The following is a 15,102-nucleotide window of genomic DNA, read 5'->3' as shown; positions in this document are numbered from 1 at the left end:
ATATCTAGCAACATATTGAACTTCCATCCTCTCAGGCCAGGGGCAATATGTATGTATTTATGGTTGGATCAGAATTGCCATTTAAATCAGTGTCCAGTATGGAGAATTAAGTAAAACCACAAGTCCAAATCCCTATCTCCAGGAAAGAGGCCATTTTAGCTAGCTAGCCACCGGAGGACAACAACACAAAGAGATGCAAGAATTCAAGTTGTTTCTGTCAATGACGTATGCTCTCGATGCAATTGGAGAGAAGACAATTCCAAACCGGCTTCTATTGACACTTTATGTTGGTGCGCCAGGACCATTCATAGTAGAGCTCACTCAGTTTAGCACTGATTGGCTATTATTTCATTTTTTTTTTTTTTTAACTCCGTTAAAAACATATATTGTATTATTGACTCATTGATTATAATATAGAGCTGGTGTCTATTATTCCTTTGATCTGAAGTTTTTCAGAGAGGGTTTGCTGCAATTTGCTAAATTAAAACGTTTATATTTTCGACTTTGTTCTCTCTCCAGATATGGCTTCCTCCAGCAGTCTCCTGTCTGAAGACCAGTTCCTGTGCTCTATCTGTCTGGATGTGTTCACTGAGCCAGTCACCACTTCATGTGGACACAACTTCTGCATGGTCTGTATTACAAATTACTGGGATAGCAAGGACCTGTACCAATGTCCACTGTGTAAGGAGAAATTCCCAGAACGACCTAAACTTAGTGTCAACACAATGTTAAGAGAGGTTGTAGAGAATTTTAAAACGATGAGACACAGAGGAAAAGATGAGTCCCCTGCAAAAGCTGGAAATGTGCCCTGTGACGTCTGCCCTGGGATGAAGCGCAAGGCCCTGAAGTCCTGCCTGGTGTGTCTGGCTTCTTACTGTAAGACTCACCTGGATCCTCATCAGATAGCCCCAGCCTTAAAGAGACACAAACTGGTCAACCCTGTGGAGAACCTGGAAGACAGGATCTGTAAGAAGCATGACAGACTCCTGGAGCTTTTCTGTAGGACTGACCAGACGTGTGTGTGTCAGTTCTGCAATGAAACAGACCACAAGACTCACATGACTGTCCACATAGAGGACGAGTGTGGAAAGAGGAAGGCTCACTTGGACAAAAAAGAGGCAGAAGTGCAGCAGATTATCCAGGAGCGACTGAAGAAGGTTAAAGACATCAAACTCTCAGTAGATCTCAGCAAGAGAGATGCAGATAGAGAGATAGCAGACAGCATACAGGTCTTCACTGCTCTGGTGCGCTCAATTGAGAAAAGCCAGGCTGAATTAATTGAGGTGATTGAGGAGAAGCATAAAGCAGTAGAGAGGCAGGCTGAAGGGCTCATTAAAGATCTAGAGCAGGAAATCACTGAGCTACAGAGGAGAAGCACTGATCTGAAGCAGCTCTCACAGACTGAGGACCACCTCCAACTTCTCCAGAGCTTCCCATTCCTAGTGTGCACCCCTCTACCCACCAAGAACTGGTCTGAGATCAGTGTTCACAGTGATCTGTGTGTGGGGACTGTGAGGAGAGCTGTGTCTCACCTGGAGGAGATACTGAATAAAGAGATGGAGAAGCTGCCTGAGGTCAAACTGAAGAGGATTCAGCAGTATGCAGTGGATGTGACTCTGGACCCTGATACAGCACATCACAAACTCGTCGTGTCTGAAGATGGGAAACAAGTAAGACGTGGAGACATACCACAGAATCTTCCTGACATTCCAAAAAGGTTTAATCAGTATTGGATTGTCCTTGCAAAGGATGGCTTCTCCTCAGGGAGATTTTACTATGAGGTGACGGTTAACAGTAAGAGTAGGTGGACTTTAGGAGTGGCCAGAGAGTCCACTGACAGGAAGAGGAATATCACATTGAGCCCTGAACATGGACTCTGGACTGTGATACTAAGGGATGGGAATGAGTACCAAGCCTGTACCTCCCCCCCTGTCCTCCTCTGCCTGAGAAAGAAGCCCCAGAAGGTGGGGTTGTTTGTGGACTATGAGGAGGGTCTGGTCTCCTTTTATGATGTGGAGGCCAGGTCTCATATCTACTCTTTCACTGGCTGCACCTTTACCGAGAAACTCTTTCCATACTTCGGCCCCTCTGATAATGATGATGGTCAAAACTCAGCCCCTCTCATCATCTCTCCTGTCAATCACACACACTGATTAAACAACGGAAAGGGAACTGTTTTTCCCAGATATTTTAAAATGCACATTTCCATACTGTAAACATACTGACAGGTCACATCATTTGAATATCCACATTGTCCTCTGAAGTTGTATCCTCAAATGAGAATGTAGAGTATTCTGTACATCTTAGCATGGATAATAAATGTGTGTATTTACTGAATAATGAAGACTATTAAATGGAATTAAATGGAATTAAAGTTATGTTGCTTTGATTATTCATATAATTTACCCATAATTATCACAGACTGAAAACTATCCTTTAAAGTGACGTTCCTTTTCTCTGTTTCTCTCAACCTCTTATTGTGTCTCTAAGTGAATGTGATGATTGAAGACGTACTCAGCCTTTGAACTGGTTTTGGATGTAGGTGAATGTGACAAAGGACTTTATAAAGCTCAAATCCACAGTTGAAACGGTAACAAAGTGCTTTGGTAAAAAGCTGAGGGATGTGCCTGGATTGAGGCAATACAGTTTATTTGAACATTTAATATGTTTACAAAAAATGGAGAGAAACAAGCTTGTATTTAAAGGACATACTTTTCCATTGAGCTGGTGTACATCATTCATTTCGTGGATTTTGTAACAAGACCCCTTCTAGCTTGATGAATATAATATAACCGGCCTTCAGCAGGTTGTTGGTTTAGGATACTTTTCCATTGAGCTGGCTGTGGATCCAAGACTGTGAATATAATATAACCTGTCTTCAGCAGGTTGTTGGTTTAGGATAGTGATTTTGATAAATTAAATTAAATATACTGTTTTATTGTTGGGTGTATATATATATATTGTTTTTAGGACATCCTGACACAAACCCATGCCCCACATAGAATGGATCCTCTCCTGCCCCACAGCTCTCACAAACACAGATGGACATAGCTTGTTTTACTTTCTTTTATTACCCTGCAGAAAATGTTATCAAAAATATATGATTGGTTAAAACGTATGAAAGGAATAGAGATACAGTCATATACGATCCCTTTGTTCATACAGTATTACAAACTCAATAAGCAGTAATGACCCAATGTTTCCACAATTTAACTATTGTCAGGTATGATCATTCATTGCCTCTGACAAAAGACAACCTCAATATTTGTAGGACCTGCATTTCATATATTAAACTAATATAAAACATGCTCATCAGAGTAAATGGCTCTTTCATATTTCATCCACTGTAGTAAAATGATCCTGTTAATAGGCGAGGGAGAACACCTTTTCACAAATCAAAATCACAAACTTTAAAACATGTCCATGTAGGAATGTCTCTGTTGTATTAGATGTACCAATTCAACACAAGATGCGAACATGATCATCATTACCACAATCCAAAAATTCATTTGAGATACAAAACACTTGTAGTGTACCGTGGTAGTGGTGACAAAATAACAGTGATGACACAGAATGCATTTTCAAAATCAATCGCAGTACTTTCGCTCAAGAGGCTAAACTTAAAAACATGAACTCTACAATCTGTAAAATAGCACCAAACTACACTAACAATATTCTTGATGGATGTACTTCTGTTACCGACAACATTTGTCACAAAAACACATTGTGCTTTTAAAAAGTCCAAAGCTTTTATGTAACGTGTTCCATAACTTAATAAACAGGTTACCAAAAATATTGTAGTCCCCGGAAGTGGTGTAATATCATGGAAACGTTAGGAAATGCCTTTTGGTTTCTGTCTTCTGGTTTGGTCAAGCTAAAGTCCCTCCTCCATGAGTCTACAACAATAAACAAATGGAGTGTTAAACTTCACTATTGTCTTCATCCGCATCATCATTTTGGGTATATCCTCACCTACATCCGGAGCGGCCGGAAGCCTAGTGATTGGACCACTAACCGAAAGGTTGGTGGCTCGAATCTCTGAGCTGACAAGGTAAAAATCTGTTGTTCTGCACCTGAACAAGGCAGTTAACTCACAGTTCCCAGGCCGCCATTGTAAATAAGACACTTGCCTAGTTAAAAATATTAAATCTGACTCTAGATTATGGAGGTGAATGAATGTATTCTCTGTTGGAAAAGTTTTTTAAACTCACCGTGGGTTTTATCTCACCACCGTCTCCATCTGCATCCGGCCGATCCCTTCCCGCCATATTCTTACTGTTCTGTACAAACTCCTAAAGAGGGAGAGAGAGAAAGAATGAGATAATCGCGTAAGTTTAGTGTAAACTGCACAAACGCTATTCGTACTTAATCAAAAATATACTATATAAAATGTACTACTTAAGTTGTTTTGTTAGGTATCTGTACTTTATTTTACTATTTATATTTTTGCCAACTTTTACTTTTACTTCACTACATTCTTAAAGAAAATAAAGTACTTTTTACTCAATACATTTTCCCTGACACCCAAAAGTACTCGTTACATTTTGACAGGAAAATGGTCTAATTCACACACTATTCAAGAGAATATCCCTGGACATCCCTACTGCCTCTGATCTGGCGGACTCACTAAACACAAATGCTTTGTTTGTGTTGGAGTGTGCCCCTGGATATCCATCAATAAAAACAAGAAAGAAATTTCTGCCGTCTGGTTTGCTTAATGTAAGGAATTATTTATACTTTTACTTTTGATACTTCAGTACAAGTATATTTAAAACCAAATACTTTTAGACTTTTAATCAAGTAGTATTTTACTGGGTAACTTTCACTTTTACTTTAGTCATTTTCTATTAAGGTATCTTTACTTTTACTCAAGTATGTCAATTGGGTACTTTTTCCACCTCGGCATTTATAAGGCAATGTCCCGATTCTCCATCCTTCTTCCAAAGTGAGCACAACATGAATTTAACAACAGTGGAAACTCCCTCAAGCCAATTATTACACCAATCCATTCCTTTTAAATTCATGACTGGTGGAGAATCAGGACGCAGCCATAACCTCCCACAAAGCCTCGTCTCCCTTCTCCTCACCATGAGGGACTTGTCCATGTAGAACAAGTGTCTTACATCATTTAAAAGCTTAACTTCTTGTTAATCCAGCCTGTCATGTTTTGTCATTGATTATCATGTCTTGTCCCTGTGCTTCCCCTTCTATTCGTTTCCCTCTGCTGGTCTTATTAGGTTCTTTCCCTCTTTCTATCCCTCTCTCTCCCCCTCCCTCTCTCCCTCTCTCGCTCTCTCTCTCTATCGTTCCGTTCCTGCTCCCAGCTGTTCCTCATTCTCCTAACTACCTCATTTACTCTTTCACACCTGTCCCCTATTTTGCCCTCTGATTAGAGTCCCTATTTCTCCCTCTGTTTTCCGCTTCTGTCCTTGTCGGATCCTTGTTTGATGTTTGCTGTTCTGTGTCCTTGTTCCGCCCTGTCGTGTTTCTGCCTTCTTCAGATGCTGCGTGTGAGCAGGTATCTATATCAGCTACGGCCTGCGCCTTCCCGAAGCGACCTGCAGTCTGTGGTCGCGTCTCCAGTTGTTCCCCTCTACTGCCTAGAGGATTTCAGTTTTCCTGTTTGACTTTACCTGTGATTATATCCAGGATTATCGTTTTTGTTATAGACTGGAATAAAGACTCTGTTTCTGTTAAGTCGCTTTTGGGTCCTCATTCACCAGCATAACAGAAGGATCCGACCAAGAATGGACCCAGCGACTACGGATTCTCGCAACACTGCCGTCGAGATCCAGGGAGCAATGCTCGGCAGACACGAGCAGGAATTGTCTGCTGCTCGTCATGCCGTTGAGACCCTGGCCGCTCAGGTCTCCGACCTCTCAGGACAGTTTCAGAGTCTTCGTCTCGTGCCACCAGCTACTTCCTGGTCTTCCGAGTCTCCGGAACCTAGGGTTAATAACCCACCATGTTACTCTGGGCAGCCCACTGAGTGCCGCTCCTTTCTCACCCAGTGTGATATTGTGTTCTCTCTCCAGCCCAACACATACTCTAGAGAGAGAGCTCGGATCGCCTACGTCATATCACTCCTTACTGGTCGGGCTCGGGAGTGGGGCACAGCTATCTGGGAGGCAAGGGCTGAGTGTACTAACGATTATCAGAACTTTAAAGAGGAGATGATACAGGTTTTTGATCGTTCAGTTTTTGGGAAGGAGGCTTCCAGGGCCCTGGCTTCCCTATGTCAAGGTGATCGATCCATAACGGATTACTCTATAGAGTTTCGCACTCTTGCTGCCTCCAGTGACTGGAACGAGCCGGCATTGCTCGCTCGTTTTCTGGAGGGACTCCACGCTGAGGTTAAAGATGAGATTCTCTCCCAGGAGGTTCCTTCCAGCGTGGATTCTTTGATTGCACTCGCCATCCGCATAGAACGACGAATCGTGGAAGAGAGCTCGCGTTAACGGTGTTCCCCCTCTCTGCATCTCAACCATCTCCTCCCACCGGCTCAGAGACTGAGCCCATGCAGCTGGGAGGTATTCACATCTCGACTAAGGAGAGGGAACGGAGAATCACCAACCGCCTTTGCCTCTATTGCGGTTCTGCTGGACATTTCATGTCCAGTAAAAGCCAGAGCTCATCAGTAAGCGGAGGGCTACTGGTGAGCACTACTACTCAGGTCTCTCCATCAAGATCCTGTACTACCTTGTCGGTCCATCTACGCTGGACTGGTTCGGCAGCTTCCTGCAGTGCCTTGATAGACTCTGGGGCTGAGGGTTGTTTTATGGACGAAGCATGGGCTCGGAAACATGACATTCCTCTCAGACAGTTAGGGGAGCCCACGCCCATGTTCGCCTTAGATGGTAGTCTTCTCCCCAGTATCAGATGTGAGACACTACCTTTAACCCTCACAGTATCTGGTAACCACAGTGAGACCATTTCCTTTTTGATTTTTCGTTCACCTTTTACACCTGTTGTTTTGGGTCATCCCTGGCTAGTATGTCATAATCCTTCTATTAATTGGTCTAGTAATTCTATCCTATCCTGGAACGTTTCTTGTCATGTGAAGTGTTTAATGTCTGCTATCCCTCCTGTTTCTTCTGTCCCCTCTTCTCAGGAGGAACCTGGTGATTTGACAGGAGTGCCGGAGGAATATCATGATCTGCGCACGGTCTTCAGTCGGTCCAGAGCCAACTCCCTTCCTCCTCACCGGTCGTATGATTGTTGTATTGATCTCCTTCCGGGGACCACTCCCCCTCGGGGTAGACTATACTCTCTGTCGGCTCCCGAACGTAAGGCTCTCGAGGATTATCTGTCTGTTTCTCTCGACGCCGGTACCGTGGTGCCTTCTTCCTCTCCCGCCGGAGCGGGGGTTTTTTTTGTTAAGAAGAAGGACGGTACCCTGCGCCCCTGCGTGGATTATCGAGGGATGAATGACATAACGGTTAAGAATCGTTATCCGCTTCCCCTTATGTCGTCAGCCTTCGAGATTCTGCAGGGAGCCAGGTTCTTTACTAAGTTGGACCTTCGTAACGCTTACCATCTCGTGCGCATCAGAGAGGGGGACGAGTGGAAAACGGCGTTTAACACTCCGTTAGGGCATTTTGAATACCGGGTTCTGCAGTTCGGTCTCGCTAATGCTCCAGCTGTCTTTCAGGCATTAGTTAATGATGTACTGAGAGACATGCTGAACATCTTTGTTTTCGTTTACCTTGACGATATCCTGATTTTTTTCACCGTCACTCGAGATTCATGTTCAGCACGTTCGACGTGTACTCCAGCGCCTTTTAGAGAATTGTCTCTACGTGAAGGCTGAGAAGTGCGCCTTTCATGTCTCCTCTGTCAGATTTCTCGGTTCTGTTATTTCCGCTGAAGGCATTCAGATGGATCCCGCTAAGGTCCAGGCTGTCAGCGATTGGCCCGTTCCTAAGTCACGTGTCGAGTTGCAGCGCTTTCTCGGTTTCGCTAATTTCTATCGGCGTTTCATTCGTAATTTCGGTCAAGTGGCTGCCCCTCTCACAGCTCTTACTTCTGTCAAGACGTGCTTTAAGTGGTCCGGTTCCGCCCAGGGAGCTTTTGATCTCCTCAAGAAGCGTTTTACATCCGCTCCTATCCTTGTTACTCCTGACGTCACTAAACAATTCATTGTCGAGGTTGACGCTTCAGGTGGGCGTGGGAGCCATTCTGTCCCAGCGCTTCCATTCTGACGATAAGGTCCATCCTTGCGCTTATTTTTCTCATCGGCTGTCGCCATCGGAACGCAACTATGATGTAGGTAACCGCGAACTGCTCGCCATCCGCTTAGCCCTAGGCGAATGGCGACAGTGGTTGGAGGGGGCGACCGTCCCTTTTGTCGTTTGGACTGACCATAAGAACCTTGAGTACATCCGTTCTGCCAAATGACTCAATGCACGTCAAGCTCGTTGGGCGTTGTTTTTCGCTCGTTTCGAGTTCGTGATTTCTTATCGCCCGGGAAATAAGAACACCAAGCCTGATGCCTTATCCCGTCTCTTTAGTTCTTCTGTAGCTTCTACCGACCCCGAGGGGATTCTCCCTGAAGGGCGTGTTGTCGGGTTGACTGTCTAGGGAATTGAGAGACAGGTAAAGCAAGCACTCACTCACACTGCGTCGCCGCGCGCTTGTCCTAGTAACCTTCTTTTCGTTCCTGTCTCTACTCGTCTGGCTGTTCTTCAGTGGGCTCACTCTGCCAAGTTAGCTGGCCACCCCGGCGTTCGGGGTACGCTTGCTTCTATTCGCCAGCGGTTTTGGTGGCCTACTCAGGAGCGTGACACGCGCGTTTCGTGGCTGCTTGTTCGGACTGCGCGCAGACTAAGTCAGGTAACTCTCCTCCTGCCGGTCGTCTCAGACCGCTTCCCATTCCTTCTCGACCATGGTCTCACATCGCCTTAGACTTTATTACCGGTCTGCCTTCGTCTGCGGGGAAGACTGTGATTCTTACGGTTGTCGATAGGTTCTCTAAGGCGGCACATTTCATTCCCCTCGCTAAGCTTCCTTCCGCTAAGGAGACGGCACAAATCATCATTGAGAATGTGTTCAGAATTCATGGCCTCCCGTTAGACGCCGTTTCAGACAGAGGCCCGCAATTCACGTCACAGTTTTGGAGGGAGTTCTGTCGTTTGATTGGTGCTTCCGTCAGTCTCTCTTCCGGTTTTCATCCCCAGTCTAACGGTCAAGCAGAAAGGGCCAATCAGACGATTGGTCGCATATTACGCAGCCTTTCTTTTAGAAACCCTGCGTCTTGGGCAGAACAGCTCCCCTGGGCAGAATACGCTCACAACTCGCTTCCTTCGTCTGCTACCGGGCTATCTCCGTTTCAGAGTAGTCTTGGGTACCAGCCTCCTCTGTTCTCGTCCCAGCTCGCCGAGTCCAGCGTTCCCTCCGCTCAGGCTTTTGTCCAACGTTGTGAGCGCACCTGGAGGAGGGTCAGGTCTGCACTTTGCCGTTACAGGGCGCAGACTGTGAGAGCCGCCAATAAACGTAGGATTAAGAGTCCTAGGTATTGTCGCGGTCAGAGAGTGTGGCTTTCCACTCGTAACCTTCCCCTTACGACAGCTTCTCGCAAGTTGACTCCGCGGTTCATTGGTCCGTTCCGTGTCTCTCAGGTCGTCAATCCTGTCGCTGTGCGACTGCTTCTTCCGCGACATCTTCGTCGCGTCCACCCTGTCTTCCATGTCTCCTGTGTCAAGCCTTTTCTTCGCGCCCCCGTTCGTCACCTATTTACAAGGTACGGAAGATCATGGACATGCGTTCTCGGGGACGTGGTCACCAGTACTTAGTGGATTGGGAGGGTTACGGTCCTGAGGAGAGGAGTTGGGTTCCATCTCGGGACGTGCTGGACCGTTCGTTGATTGATGATTTCCTCCCTTGCCGCCAGGGTTCCTCCTCGAGTGCGCCAGGAGGCGCTCGGTGAGTGGGGGGGGTACTGTCATGTTTTGTCATTGATTATCATGTCTTGTCCCTGTGCTTCCCCTTCTATTCGTTTCCCTCTGCTGGTCTTATTAGGTTCTTTCCCTCTTTCTATCCCTCTCTCTCCCCCTCCCTCTCTCCCTCTCTCGCTCTCTCTCTCTATCGTTCCGTTCCTGCTCCCAGCTGTTCCTCATTCTCCTAACTACCTCATTTACTCTTTCACACCTGTCCCCTATTTCTCCCTCTGTTTTCCTCTTCTGTCCTTGTCGGATCCTTGTTTGATGTTTGCTGTTCTGTGTCCTTGTTCCGCCCTGTCGTGTTTCTGCCTTCTTCAGATGCTGCGTGTGAGCAGGTATCTATATCAGCTACGGCCTGCGCCTTCCCGAAGCGACCTGCAGTCTGTGGTCGCGTCTCCAGTTGTTCCCCTCTACTGCCTAGAGGATTTCAGTTTTCCTGTTTGACTTTACCTGTGATTATATCCAGGATTATCGTTTTTGTTATAGACTGGAATAAAGACTCTGTTTCTGTTAAGTCGCTTTTGGGTCCTCATTCACCAGCATAACACAGCCGCTTTGTCATATTTCAAAAAGGCTTTACGGCGAAAGCATACCATGCAATTATCTGAGGACAGCGCCCCGCATACAAAAGCATTAAAAATATTTTCCAACCAAGCAGATGCATCGCGAAAGTCTGAAATAGCGAAATCCATTACCTTTGAAGATCTTCATCTGGTTGCAATCACAAGGGTCCCAGTTACATAACAAATGGTCCTTTTGTTCGATAAAGTCCTTCTTTATATCCCAAAAAAGTAAGTTAATTTGGCGTGCTTCATTCAATAATCCACCTGTTTCCCCCCGTTCAAATTTCATACAAAATTAATCCCAAACGTTACAAATAAACTTGGTCCAAACATGTCAAACAACGTTCCTAATCAATCCTCGGGTACCCTAATATGTAAATAAATTATCAAATTTAAGATGGAAAATAGTATATTCAATAACGGAGATAAATAACCAGCGCTCGCCCTCACCGGAGCGTGTCATAAACATTTTCCAACCAAGCAGATGCATCACGAAAGTCAGAAATAGCGATAAAATAAATCGCTTACCTTTGAAGATCTTCATCTTTTTACAATCCCAAGGGTCCCAGTCACACAATGAATGGTCGTTTTGTTCGATAAAGTCTTTCTTTATATCCCAAAAATGTGGTTTATCTGGTGCGTTTGATTCAGAAATACACCTGTTCCAACTCGCCCAACATGCCTACAAAGGAATCTAAAAGGTTACCTGTAAACTTGGTCCAAACATTTCAAACAACATTTCTAATCCAACCTCAGGTACCCTAGTATGTAAATAATCAATACAATTTAAGACAGAATAAACTGTTTTCAATACCAGAGAAAAACAACGATGAGCGTGCACTCATTCACGTGCACCAAAAGACTAGAGTCCTTCTGAGTGACAGAATACGAATACTTTAAAATTTTTCAACAAAGATAACATCTAAACATTTCTGAAGACTGTTGACATCTAGTGGAAGCCACAGGAACTGCAATCTGGGTCCTAATAATTAGGCCTTCCCATAGAAAAGCATTGAAAAGTTCAATGACCTAAAAAAAATCCTGGATGGATTGTCCTCGGGGCTTCGCCTGCCAAATCAGTTCTGTTATACTCACAGACATTATGTTAACAATTTTAGAAACCTTAGAGTGTTTTCTATCCAATACTATCATGCACATGTATATCCCAGCTTCTGGCCCTGAGTAACAGTCAGTTTACTTTGGGCACCTCAGTCATCCAAACTTCCGAATACTGACCCCAAGCCTTAGGCACAATCTGGGATTTTTCCTGCTGCTTATGTAGCCCTTCCTGCAGTCCAATTACCTAATGGCCTCATGGATGGAATGTTATTCATATTTTTCAGAATTTCAGAATGAATAAACATTCTTTTTTTTATAGCCGAAATTCTGGTGTTTTATGTCAAACAGTTTTGCAATATTTCAGTCTTCTGTGATGTAATATTGGGATGCAAATTCAATCTTGATTACATTTAAATTCTATATCTGAACTGGTACAGGTGTCTTATTTTTTGCTAATCCCATAACCATGTGTGTGAGGTGTACCTATGTATTTATCCCCTGTGAATTCTATTGTAGTTGATGTCTTTAAAAATAACTTATTACATCTGCAGTAATTCCTTGTTTAGCATTTCTGATTCACACTTTTGCACCAAGAATGTATCAAGAATGAAGAGAGATCAGACATGTGAAGGGTTAATTCTGTTCCAGAGCACAGAGCAACCAGCACTGGGTGGGGAGCAGCATGTCAACGTCACTTTCACGCCCTGACCTTAGAGGGATTTTTATTATCTGTCTGAGGATGGAAAACATATAAGACTTCAAAACATACCACAGAATCTTCCTAGCAATCCAAAAAAGTTTAATCAGTATTGAATTGTCCTTGGAAAGGATGGCTTCTCCTCGGGAAGATTTTACTATGAGGTGACGGTTATGGGGAAGACTGACTGCGATTTAGGAGTTGCCAGAGAGTCCACTGACAGGAAGGGGATTATATCACCTAGTTCTGAGGATGGAGTCTGGACTGTGGTCCTGAGGGATTGGAATCAGTACATAGCCTGTGCCTCCCCTCAAGTGTATCTCTCCCTGAGAGAGAAACCCCAGAAGGTGGGGGTGTTTGTGGACTATGAGGAGGGTCAGGTCTCCTTTTGTGATGTGGAAGCCAAGTCTCATATCTACTCTTTCACTGGCTGCACCTTCGCTGAGAAGCTCTACCCATACTTCAGCCCCTGTGATAATGATGATGGTAAAAACTCATCTCCTTTCGTCATATCTCCTGTCAATCACACACACTGATTAAACGATGGAACTAACTTACAAATCATTAAATACATCAATATTTACAAAATAGTATATTTATTCAGGTGACATGGCACACGATTAGAATGTCCTCTGATATAGTGTCAACAAATGAAAATGGAAACGGTTTTGTAAACTGTTTTGTACATCTAAACCATGGATAATAAATGCTTGTATTTGCTGAAAATGAAGACTATCAACTGGAATGAATTTAAATCAAATGTGTATTTAAATCAAAAGTTATGTTGCTTTGATTATTTATATAATTTACCCACAATTGTTTTTGGGAAAATTCTACTTTAAAGCAGGGTTCCCCAAGTGTTGGACATAAAAGAGTGTAAAAACACCAGGAAATAATCTCCAATTGATTTAAATTTTGGAAACCTGTTCCAAAGTATTCCTTATGCATAATTTAAACTTGATCGTATACAAATGTGAGCAAGGTTTGAAATCAAATTTGATATCTGTTTGTGCTTTGTGCAGTAATGTTTGATTTTAGTTTATTAGGATCCCCATTAACCGTCGTCAATGGCAACAGCTAGTTTTACTGGAGTCCGACACATAACAAAAAATACATTACAGACAAAATACTTGAAAATGTACATTCATTTAAAATATTAACATCTAATGTGCATCTATCAGTTACATATACATGTCAGTACATACACACAAAAAGTAGGTCACATGGGGGAGAGGCATTGTGTCACGAGGTGTTGCTTTATTTGTTTTTTGAAACCAGCTTTGCTCTTCAATCCTTGCGCTAATGAGATGGAAGGGAGCTCCATGCATTCATGGCTCTGTATGTTTCTTATTAAAACAAGAAGTGATGCAGTCAGTTTGTCCTCAACTCTTAGCCAAGAGAGACTGGCATGCCTCGTATTAATACTAGCCCTCTGATTACAATGAAGAGCAGCTACAGCTAAACTAGATCCGTCCTTGCAGCACTTGACCATATGACTAGACAATAATCAAGATAAGATAAAACTAGAGCCTGCAGGACTTGCTTTGTGGAGTGTGGTATCTTAAACGCAGAGCATCTCTTTATTACAAACAAACCTCTCCCTATCTTTACAACCATTGAATCGATATGTTTTTACCATGAGCTAACATCAAGTCATTTCATCTCCTCAATTTGCTCAACAGCCACACCATTCATTACCAGATTCAACGGAAGTCTAGAATTTAGGGAATGATTTGAACCCAATATCATGCTCTTAGTTTTAGAGATGATCAGGACCAGATCATTACCGGCCACCCATTCTAAAAATGTACAATCTAGAAATGATGTGTAATTATGTTCTGGCCCTCAACCATCCACTCAAAACAAAATGGCCCGCTGCTGAATCGAGTTGATGATTAGAGACGTACTCAGCTTTTGAACTGTTTGTGGATGTAGGTGAATGTGACAAATGACTTATTCTGCCTTAAAGCTGGTTATTGATACTCGTAAGTGAATGTGACAAGGGACATACTCAGCCTTTGCGCTGGCTCTGGATCTGAGACACTGAATATGACAAGGGACGTACTGTGCCTTTAAAGGCCCAATGTAGCCGTTTTCATCTCAATATCAAATCATTGCTTGATAACATTACTGTAATTAGTTTCCATTAAAATGGTAAAAACAAATATATATTTTTTGAATTTATATTTTGCAAAAAAAACAATTGCACAGGCAAGAATTTTGCTAGGACTGTCTGGGAGTGGTCTGAGTGAGGGACCTAATTGGAGGGGCCTAATGGGAGGGAGATGTAACCTGAAAACTAGCTGTTATTGGCCGAGAGGTTTGGAACGCTCTGTTATTGGTCTATTAACTCCACCCATGCAACACCTGTTGATTAGAAGGTCCTGTGTAGATTGTATTTAAAACCAGAAACCATCAGGAAATAACACTGATCAAATTATTTCACGCTTTTACTATGTTAGCAAAGACAGTAGAGTATGAAGATAGGCAGAAACTGCTTCTCCAATAGAAATCCCCGGTCACACTTGTTGGCGATGTCATGTTGACGTTGGCTAGCCGTCAAATCAAAGGCAGTCCTTCGATATGAAGTTGTTTTTGACAAATGAAAACATGTTAATTTGTCACTTTCACGAGGTTGGATTAATAACATGTTAAACTACTGAAGACATGGGGCCTCCAAGGTGGCGCAGTGGTCAAGGACTCTGAAAAGAAAAGAAGAAAAGAAACAAAAGAAAATAGCTGAAGAGATTGGTTAGAATCGAGGTTGTGTCTTTAGAGTTAGAGATAATGGACAGGTAGGGAAGAATTGTTGATTTTTCAAAACCCAGGCCTGGTCTACTTGGTC

The 15,102-nt window shown here is 43.5% G+C and overlaps 1 protein-coding gene across 1 annotated transcript; it reads left to right on the top strand.

The window, feature by feature from the left end:
* Positions 1-393: 393 nt before the first annotated feature.
* Positions 394-2,372, top strand: LOC124013335 (zinc finger protein RFP-like). Its single transcript, XM_046327611.1, has one exon. The coding sequence runs from the start codon at positions 522-524 to the stop codon at positions 2,151-2,153; it is 1,632 nt and encodes a 543-aa protein (XP_046183567.1). The 5' UTR covers positions 394-521; the 3' UTR covers positions 2,154-2,372.
* Positions 2,373-15,102: the final 12,730 nt, after the last annotated feature.

The sequence above is a fragment of the Oncorhynchus gorbuscha genome, linkage group LG24 (genome assembly GCF_021184085.1).
Source record: "Oncorhynchus gorbuscha isolate QuinsamMale2020 ecotype Even-year linkage group LG24, OgorEven_v1.0, whole genome shotgun sequence".
In the NCBI taxonomy this organism is placed as follows: Eukaryota; Metazoa; Chordata; class Actinopteri; order Salmoniformes; family Salmonidae; genus Oncorhynchus; species Oncorhynchus gorbuscha.
Note: the sequence above shows the minus strand (reverse complement) of the source record. Positions and strands in the feature narration are given on the sequence as shown.

What these genes read in the sequence shown, in the direction of transcription:
- LOC124013335 (XM_046327611.1), top strand. Translation starts at nt 522, where the DNA reads ATGGCTTCCTCCAGCAGTCTCCTGTCTGAAGACCAGTTCCTGTGCTCT.